The 11,015-nt window shown below is 34.7% G+C and overlaps 1 protein-coding gene across 1 annotated transcript; it reads right to left on the reverse strand.

Moving 5' to 3' along the window:
• Window positions 1-2,548: 2,548 nt before the first annotated feature.
• Window positions 2,549-5,452, reverse strand: LOC107870760. The gene is made up of 2 exons (XM_047395406.1): window positions 5,040-5,452; window positions 2,549-2,680 (listed from the first exon to the last, which is right to left on the reverse strand). Exons 1-2 carry the CDS (start codon window positions 5,293-5,295, stop codon window positions 2,577-2,579), a joined length of 360 nt encoding a protein of 119 aa, XP_047251362.1. The 5' UTR covers window positions 5,296-5,452; the 3' UTR covers window positions 2,549-2,576.
• Window positions 5,453-11,015: the final 5,563 nt, after the last annotated feature.

Raw genomic sequence — 11,015 nt, forward strand, 5'->3', positions numbered from 1 at the left:
CTTCAAGGTTGAAAGTTTGAAAACTATGCAGTGACGAAGGAATAATCTTCCCATGTGGCGTCTTCTGGAGATAAATTGGTCCATTGCACAAGAACTTGAGTCACCTCCCTGTTCCTCTTCTTCACCAGACGCCTATCGAGAATCTGTGGCGGATTCAAGAATTTTCTTCAAGGGTTCGAAAAATGAAAATATAAATGTGTGAATAAGTCAACAAAATAAAATTTTAAGAAATGTAATAGTATATAGTTATAAAATACTTAAACTTAAATAGGAGTAATTAATAAGTAAAGAGAAAAGTTAAAATTGAGGTTTTAAATTTTGGAAAAGGAAAAAACGGATTTTAAGTTTTTTTTGTTGATTTTGTATTTTAACTTATTTTAATTTTTTTTATATAGCAATTAGAGCAGCAAAAACAGCAAGAACACCGCTCGCAGGTATCGAACCCACAAAGTGGGTGCAGTAAGCATCCTAGAATTGGAGATACAATCACTGAGCTATTTAACAACTTTGTTTTAGGTAGTTCAAAATTAATATATGTACATAAATATAGATTTTCTACCTTATATATACAACATAATTTTTTGTTGAGCGGGTTCGGGTGAACCCCCTGACAACCACGTAGGTCCGCCCCCGTCGAGAACTGTCATTGGTTCAGCTATAAGCTGACCATCTAGGGTGAGGTTCCTTTAGAGGAAAAACATTGGTTCTAAGCTTCTTCGTACGTTGAGAAACGTGTAAAACTGGGTGGATTTTAGATTCACTGGGAAATTTCAGTTCATATGTTACTGCACCGGTCTTTCTAATTATTGGATAAGGGCCAAAAAACTTTGAAGCAAGCTTAAGATTTTTCCTTACTACAACTGACGTTTGGCGATAAGGCTGTAATTTGATGAAAACCATGTCTCCAATCTCAAATTCTCGTTCACTCCTCTTGCTATCTGCACTGTTTCATACGAGATTGGGCCTTGACCAAATTCTCTTTGAGTTGCTTGCTCACTAGCTGTCTTTCTTTCAATACTTGGTCGACTGATTCAATCTTAGACTGGACAATTAGCTTAATGTAGGTTGAGGGGGTTTATATCCATAAAGAGCCTGAAATAGAGTCAGACCTATAGCCGATTAAAAATTGGTATTATACCAAAACTCTGTTAATAGAATCCATTTGCACCATTCTTTTGGTTTCTGTCCGGTCATGCATCTCAGATATGATTTAAGACATCGATTTAGTCATTCAGTTTTCCTGCTTGTTTGCGGGTGGTAAGCCAAACTTAATTTAAGTTGAACCTGCAGATTTTTTAACAGCTCCTGCCAAAATAAACTCACAAAACTGTATCCCTATCTAACACAATTGAGCAAGGCACTCCATGTAATTTGCACACCTGATCCAAGAACACATACATTATAAGATGTGATAGGCTTATGAAATGGCTGTATTTCGTAAACCTATCAATTACCACCAAGATGACATTTCTCCCTTGTGATTTAGGCAGACCTTCAATGAAATCCATGGAAATATGCTCCCAAGCTTTATTTGGGATTGGTAATGGTTGTAGTAACCCGGGGTAAGCACAACTTCCACCCTTGTTTCATTGACAAATTTTGCATTTTTGAACTACTTTCGTCACATCTTGTATCATTTTTTGCCAGTAAAAAATTGATTTGAGTCTTTGGTATGTGGCGTGTACTCCTGAATGTCCACCTTATGCTGTTGAATGCATGTCTGTAACCAATTTAGGCCTAAGACTTTTTTGTGTTCCAAACCACACGTTGCCTTTAAACCTCAGTTGCCCTGACTGTAAAGTTACTTCTTCTGCTTTTGGATCTAAACTGAGTTTGGTGATCAAGACTTGATCTTACTGGTCATCCTCATAATTCTCTACTACCTTTTGAACCCATTTAGGTAGTGATACATACAAGCCAAAACAATCTGCCCCATACGTCAACTTCTTTGGCTTCCTCACTTCTCTGAGACAACGCATTAGCTACAACATTTTCTTTACCTTGTCTGTAATGTATTTCGTAGCTTAAACCCATTAATTTTTGTCACTCCATTATGTTGTAAGGAAGTAGTAATGCGTTGATCTCTAATGAACTTCAAACTGAAATGATCTGTTTTGATCACGAAGTGATGAGGCTAGAGGTAATGCCTCCACTTTTCCACAACAAGCAAAAGAGCAATCAACTCTTTTTCATATGTCGACAAACCCAAATATTTTGGACTTAGAGCTTGACTCGTGAATGCAATGGGTTTATTGTTTTGTGAAAATACTGCTCCAACCCGCAGTCCACTTGAATCCACCTCCACAGTGAAAGGAATCTTAAAATCGAAAAGGGCCAAAATAGGTGCATGGATCATGGCATATTTAAGAGCTTCAAAAGCCAATGTTGCTTTCTTAGTCCATAGGAAGCCCTCTTTCTTTGACGAGGTTGTTAAAGACTTGCTGATCACAGCATAATTTTGAATAAAACGCCTATAATAGCCCATTAAGACTAGGAATCCGCGCAATCCCTTGATGCTCACTGGTAATGGTTAGTTTATCATTGCTTTTATCTTGGCTTTGTCAGTACTCACTCCCTCACCCATTATTACATGTCCCAGGTATTCCACTTTGTCCTGCGCAAAACTGCACTTTGAGCGATTCACATACAGTTGGTGAGCCACCAAAAGCTCGAACACAACCTGTAAATGATGTAAATGCTTTTGAAGGTCCAGACTGTATACTATAATGTCATAAAAAATACCAACACAAATTTTCGGAGGTAAGGACCGAAAATACTATGCATTAGGGAGTGGAAAGTTGTTGAAGCGTTCGTTAAGCCAAAAGGCATAACAGTGAACTCCCATAACCCATGATGTGTTTTGAAGGTGGTCTTATGTTCATGGCCTTCCTTCATCCTAATTTGGTGATAACCCGATCTCAAATCCAACTTTGAGAAATAGTGTGACCTATTTAGCTCATCAAGTAAATCCTCTACCACCGGAATTGGGTATTTATTTTTAATGGTAATGTCATTGAGATTGCGGTAATTGACACATAATCTCCATGTTGAGTCCTTTTTTTACTAAAAACACTAGGGAACCAAACAGTGAATTACTAGGCCTCACAGTTTTAGCCTCCAACATGTCACTGATAATCTTTTCGATGGCATTTTTTTGCTCATGGGAGTAACGATAGGGCCTCTGATTCACTGGCCTTGAACCTGGACAAAGTTCAATAGCATATTCACAAGAATAAATAGGTGGCAGGGAGTTAGGTTCCTGAAAGATCTCCTGAAAGGCATTCAAAAGGGATTCAACAGGGTTTGGGATAATCTCTTGCTTGTTAGAACCAACTGATTCTATTTGACGAATTTGGGCCACCCAATTGCACTCGCTTCTTCGTAGAAGCCCACGAATGGTTTCAGAATCTTCCAAACCCAAGGATCGAGATTCCTGATAACCCACAATGGTCACCATCCTATTACCTCGAAGAAATATAATACTATGTGGCCTAACATGTAACACAAACGGGGCTACCAAATCGATCCAATCCATACCCAAGATCAAATCACAACGGCCGATTTTTAACATCCGAAACTCAAATTCAAATCCTTCCCCTTGCATCTGCCAACGTACCCTTGAGCAGATGATTATGCTCACCATTGTCTCCACATTGGCAACTCTTACCCTCATGGTTTTTTCTTAAGTTGTGCATCTCCAAATTTAAATACTCAGCCACTTGTGGATTAATGAAGCTATGGGTAGCCCCATAATCTACCAAAATCACTAAGGGCATGTTCTTGAGCAGCTCAGAAATTTTAATAGTGTTTGGACTGTGAAAACGACCCTCAATCATGCTGATGGTGCCTTCTTCTTCTTCTGCTTCTGTTTGCACTATCTCAGTGACTTTCCTTTCTTGATCCCCCAGTTGCCCCTGATCCTTCACCTTGCTCCACTAATGGCTCCTCTTCTCCACCCACCATATATTGTATGCAAGCCTCGTTGCTTGCATTTATGACCCAAAAATACTTTTTATGGAAATAGAAACACAACTTATTTTCCCTCAATGTTTCAATATTTGGGTTTTTGGGCATTGGCAATTGGGATCGTGTGGTAATAGGTGGTAAAGCCTTGGAATTTTGTGGTGTGGGTCCTCTTGGACTGTGAGGAAAAGTGATCCTAGTTTGCGAATTAACTATCTTAGGAGCTTGAATATCCTTGTAAATGGCTACCAACGTTTGTTCATGCAACTTAGCCGTTTCTAATGCATCTATAATGGACTGAGGGTTAGAAGCTCTAACCATAGATGCCAAATCCGGCTTTAATCCACCCATAAAGCAATACACAAAGTATGTTTCATTCAGTGTTGGGTTAATTAACAGTAAATAGAATCGCAACTCTTCAAATCTATTAAAATAACTCTCAACGTCAGCCCACTGTTGAAGCCTATTAAATCCAATAACAATATCCAGAGTTCGAATGTTGCCATACCTACGACAATCATCCCGGCAAAATTCCTCCCAAGACACCGCTCCGCCATGTTCCATCATGTAAACGTCAAACCATAAATCCATTTTATCATTAATATGAACAACCACATAACTCATATTTTCAAAAGGTGGAACCTGATATAGGTCAAAAAATTTATTGCACCACTTTATCCAACCACGGGGTTAATTACCATTAAACTCTGGAAAAGATGTTTTAGCTTTAGTGCCTCAATAGGAGTTATTGGTAGGCGTCTGGGTGCTATTTTGGGTAATGAGTTGGATGTTTTGAGGAATATTAGATTACAAAAAACTACTGTTATCAATAGACTGATACGCTAACGGAGGTAGATACGTTAGTCCAACCTGAGTTTGATTAATGCTTGGATTCACATTTTGGGTTGCAAAATTTGGGCTAGTAACTGAAAGAGGAATAAAAGGAAAACTGGATGTCCTGGCTATGTTAGCAAGTGATGTGGGGGATGGGGGGTACAGCGATGCTTGTGGATGTTGAGTCATTGGCAGAGAAAAATGGGGCATTGTATTGAAGGGAGATGGAGGAAGAGTCATACCTCTATTAGCCATAAAAAATATAGGGGTTACCAGAGAAGAAACTGGCCTGAAATTGCCACTCACAGATGAGTCTCCTCTTTCGCTAGGAGAGTTTCCGTAAACCAAGGCAGCTCGAGATCTTCCCCATGTTATTGCATCTAATCGCTTTTCAGATTTCATGTGGCTCAACAAAATATCAAGACGACGAGTGTTATCATCCTGTTTCTTCAAGTTTTCAACATTCATTCTTTGTTGCTTTGCCTCAAGCATCTCCATTCTTTTCCCTCATTAGGGATGCTTTCTTTTTTAGTTTCAACCATAATGAGGCCTCTGGAAAGCCTGTCTCTGGTACCAATTGTAGCAAAACAGCTACTGAAAATAGTGAAAGAAAAGGAATTGACAAGTTAAAACAGTAAAAAAAAAAAAAAAGACTTTTTTCATTTATCCAATACCCCATACAAGGACTAGTACTTCCTATATATAATGTTACATTCATACTACAGATGGCTTATGTGCTCCACTAGTAATGAAAGGACACCTAATCAAGACAAAAATAGAAATATTAGGCCCACTTTGAATTGGGCCAACAGTAACACTTCACTTCACCTCTGATCTGCTACAACATGCTGCCAAGGCCATTCTCTAAGCGTTTAACAAGCGTCTAAGGTCTTCAATGGAACTATATAAATCCAAGCTTAAGGTGGGTCAAGATCCCACTTTTAATCCTTAATTTTTATAATTAGGCAAACAATGCCCCAAACTAGGCTAAGATATCTAGTTCAACTTCTTGATGTCAAGAAAGCTATAACCAATCTTAAGATATGGACTTTGCCTAGAAATATGGGCATTTAATCCAACACTGCCCAAATTACGATTTCAAGATCATTAGAATAGCCCAGCTAAGGTTAAGCATACTAACCATGATTCCACACATAAAATACATCCCAAACCTAGCATACTATCATATCCATACTACAAATTAGCTTACAATAACAACAACAACAAACCCAGTATATTCTCACAAAGTGGAGTTTGGAGAGGGTAAAATGTACGCAGTCCATACCACTACCCCCGAAGAAGTAGAGAGGTTGTTTCCAATAGACCCCCGGCTCAAGACATACTACAAATTAGCTTAACCTAGAAAAAAGGCAATAGGGTTCTAAAAGGGTCATAAACATTCTACCTTACGAGTCCAAAACCATCATCTAATACCCCAAATATCAATAATCAATACTAAGTTATTTTATTCATAATCAAGCCTAACATTTATATTCACATGCCATACATAACACATATTATCTTCTACGAAGAGTAGGTAGAACCCTACCTCAAAGCTAAAACCTTATATCATTCACCACATGCTCATTTTCTCTTCACAATCCCAAAAATGCCATAATGCTATCAAAAACTTAATGTACTCATCAATATGAATGTAACGATACCTATATTGCACTATTGTGCTCTGGGTTAAAAAACGACACCAAAAATTCCAAGCGAGCCCCACTTACTAAAAATATATTTTCGAGGCCAACCCAACACTCATACAATATCAAGGAATCATAACCTCAATAAATGAGTGCAAACAAAGCTAATTTTTGGATAAAATCAAGCCTTAATTAGGATGATAATCGCAATAATAAATGATAATAAAGCTCTTAATTCACTCACACAACTACATTTTGAGTTATCATATCCATTTAGGTTTTTAGGCTCTCAAAGATGAAGAGAAAATGCCTAAATCCTTGGGGTCTATTTATAGACCCCTTGGCAAAGAGATGTGGTATCCCATGACTGCAAAGTCAAAATCTTGTTTTTGACCCTCGGAACTCATTCGAAATCCAAATAACATGATCCAATAGTGAAATTTGAGTGTAAACCACATTTCAAATCCATTGGAATCACAAAACTTTCATCTGAGATTATTTTGGAAAAAAGTGGAGCCCACACCTATAGTTTTGTTTTTTCATAAAATTCGCTCAATAACCCAAAATAAGTCCGGGAGCCTTGGGACCTAAATCAAGGGTTCCCCTAGCATAAAATAAATGTTTTGGATGCAACGGCGAAGTCATATTTTTCATCAAATGTCGTTTCAATCAAATGTGGGTCCCATACTCATATTCTCAACTTTTTTCACTTTTCGGCCAGTAGGTTGAAATGAGCTCGGGTGCATTGGGACCCAAACCAAAGGTCTACCTAGCCTAAAATTGATATTCCGGATCTGCTAGCACAGTTGGAATTTGCATCTGAGATTATTTCACTGAAGTTTTTGCCCAGTGGCCATTTGGAACTAGCGAAGACTTCAAAATAGAAAATTGGTTCTAAAAACTAAACGAACTGTCCGATAATCGAACCGTCGATCCCAAAAAGTCATAAATGACTTGTGGAAGCTATAGAGAAGTCATAATGTCAAAGATAAGTGAACATATAAAAATGATCAAAAGAGTCATTATAAATTATATCTTAAAGGATGCATATCTAAAATTATATTGTATTCATATCATACAAAATATATAAGGATAATATCATGAAATCATGAAAGTGAAGTTAAATCTCATAAATTAGAATTTCTTTTAATTGGTATAAACAATGTGAGTATCATGGAGTCCAATGTCATATGCCCACACTGTAAAAGGTTGTTCTAACCTGCTAAAGTTAGAAACATAAAAGTAAGAATCATGACGATGAGCCTAAAAGGGAAGGTGTCAACCTCAACTAATGGAAGACCCTTATCCTAGGGTGACATGTAATTTTGAAACTTGGCTTTATCGAAAACCCTTATTTTCACGGTGCTAAATACTACTTCCAAAATTAGTTCATATCATATGCTCAAAATGTACATAAATAAGGCTTATTCATATATAAAGTTTGAATCTTTAGAGATTTCATAACTATCATGGAGTTTTCTCCTTCTTGAATTTATTCAAGTTTCTTGAGAATTCATAATGCCATAAGGATTCTAAAGTCATGCTTGAGATGTCATTCTCAAGAAAATCAATATTTAAGAATCATATCAAAAATTAAAATTCAACAAACGTAATTGTAGTGCTTATAAAAATCATAATTATAGCTAAAAACATCAAGAAATCATGAAATATGCTTCATAAAGAGATGAGTTTAAAAACGAGTTTATAAACCCTAACCTTATTCTTAAATTCATGAAAAATTAGAAGTTCTAAAATGGGGATTGAAAAAAAAAACCATTGAAGTCCTACATGTCTTAATTGCTTTCCAAGAAGTCAAGGAGGAACCCTAACCTTAGAAAAGTTTCAAGAATTCGGTTCATGGAGTTTTGATTGAGTTTTTCTTGAAAAATTATCGATTATGGTGTAGGATTTCATTAATAATCTGAAAAAGAAATGATTGAAATACTAAAATTTGCTTCGAATTGCATGGGAATAACTTACTTTAGGGTTGGAGGATGAGGAGAGGAGAAGATATCAACTTAGGATTAATGAAAAATAGAAAAAAAATTGGAAAAGATCAAAAAAACGACCTTTTATCGAATTCTGTCGACCAATTATGCGAGCTCAAGATGGGCTCGCATAACTACGATGTTGTGTGTATTACATGAGCTCTCCATCACACTTTTGGCCAGTTTTCTGAAAGTTTCAAGAAAGTTTTGCAAGCACAAATGCTTATCGCATGAGATTTTTGCGATGTAAAAGGTTTGCTTGCAAAACTTTCCAACACTATTATTACCTTTTGGTAAAATAATCATAATTTTCTATTCTAAAATAATTGAATTAACAAATGCTCAATGACGTTGGAAGAAAACTCGAAGACCTTTAATTTGGTGGATTCTGAGCTACAAAATTCTTAATAATCTAGAATTTATGTTCGTTTGAAGTTGACCCTTGTAAACTCTTATACAAAAACTTAAGCGGTAAAGAAGCTTTCATCAACTCAACTTTGAGTTAGAAGTTTCTTATGACCTTAATTCATAGCCAAAGCTATTTCCACGCTCAGATATTAACACTTATGTACTGGGGTGAAGCTAACCTTTGGCGAGGGGGTCATCCGAACCCCCTTCGCAAAAAATTATACTATATACATGGTTAAATTATTTTTTATATGTATATAGTAGATGTTGAACCCTCTTCGGTTTGTTCGTATGTTTATTTTTGAACCTCGTTGGTAAAAATTCTGGCTCCACCACTGCCTATGTACCATTGAAAAGTTATAGTATTCAGATCTATATGCATTTGAATAATGATTCGATTCTTAATTTAGAAGTTCAGGATGTTACAAGTGCCTTGACTTTCAGGAAGTTGAGCACTACAGAATTCCTCAACCTTTTGTGTATATCTTTTCTATATTTAAGTTGATGCAAGTAATTAATAATATATGAAAAGAACTGTTCAAAATTAAATAAGGTTCTTCTTTTTCTTTATCTAAGTTACATTGAATAACTCCTCCTGAATTATCGACCTATCCATATCTTTTTTCTACATACTAGTCAAGTGTACGTGTTTTGCACGCATGTCTCGTGTTGATATAACTATATATAAGAAAATAAAATGATTAAAAAATAGCAATTAGTTTCTCCTAAATAATAAATATAGATAAATCATCTAACTTTCGAAAATAATAAAGCATACGTTAATTAAATTGGTAGAAGTTATATCTCAATTATCCGTGTTCTTTTGAAGCTTAGAATTTAAATTGAGATTTTCATCCTTACCGCATCTTTCAGCCGAGGTCACAACCTATCAAATATAAATTATGATAGAATTTCAAAAATTAAGGATATAATTTCAAAATACCACAAAGCACATGTAAAAAAATCACATAACTAAGCAACCAAACCAACATTTAAAAGTAACAACAACTAACAACTGATAAAGAAATTTTAAAGTGCGCAAAGAAAATACAAATACAAATTAAATAGAAAAGTAAAGAAACAAAACTTCATACAATTACTTGGATGCGTAACATTAAAAAAGAAAGTTTACTTAATTTGTTTTCTATTTTAAGTAAAATTATTGCCAAAATGACCTACCCATTTTTGTTAAATTATTGTTAAAAAGGAATTCACAAATTCGGTCAATAATAACTACTAAAGTAGTATTTTGATAGTACTAAAGTTAATATTTGATTACGTCTTTTTACATAAAAGATTAATTTATTATTAGTTTCTCAAATATAAATTAATAACTAAAAATTAATAGTATTTTTAATTATCTTTAAATAAGGAAAGATTAATTATCAAATTTTAATGGGATCCTCCTAAATAATAAATGTAGATAAATTATTTAACTTTCGAAAATAATAAATCGTATGTTAATTAAATTGGTAGAAGTTATATCTCAATTATCCATGTTCTTTTGAAGCTTAAAATTTGAATTGAAATTTTCATTCTTACCACATGTTTCGGGCGAGGTCACAACCTATCAAAAATAAATTATGATAGAATCTCAAAAATTAAGGATAAAATCTCAACATACCATAAAGCACATGTAAAAATTCACATAATTAGGCAACCAAACCAACATTTAAAAGCAACGAACAAGCAATAGCTGATAAAAAAATTTTAAAGTGCAAAGAAAATACAAATACAAATTAAATAGAAAATAAAGAGACAAAAATTCAACACAATTACTTAGATGCGTAACATTAAAAAAGAGAGTTTACTTAATTTATTTTCTATTGTAAGTAAAATTCTTGTCAAAATAACCTACGTATTTTTGTTAAATTATTGTTATTGATAATTGAGCTATATAAATTAAAGTAATACAAAATCATACTACATAATTAACTTCAAATTATTTCGTTTAAATCAACAATGAAGTTTTAAAAAAGAATATGAAGTCTAGGTCATAAATTGATGCTTAGTACTTAGTTGTTCTATTTATTTCTTTGGATCAAACTTAGTTATTCTACTTAATTAGTTGTTCCGTGCAATCCCGTTCTTAATCATCTTTTGAGATTCTTTTCATGTGTAATTTGTGTTAATCATCATAAAAGTTTAGAAAAGGCTAATATTTACACATATACAT

The sequence above is a fragment of the Capsicum annuum genome, chromosome 1 (genome assembly GCF_002878395.1).
Source record: "Capsicum annuum cultivar UCD-10X-F1 chromosome 1, UCD10Xv1.1, whole genome shotgun sequence".
Taxonomy (NCBI): Eukaryota; Viridiplantae; Streptophyta; class Magnoliopsida; order Solanales; family Solanaceae; genus Capsicum; species Capsicum annuum.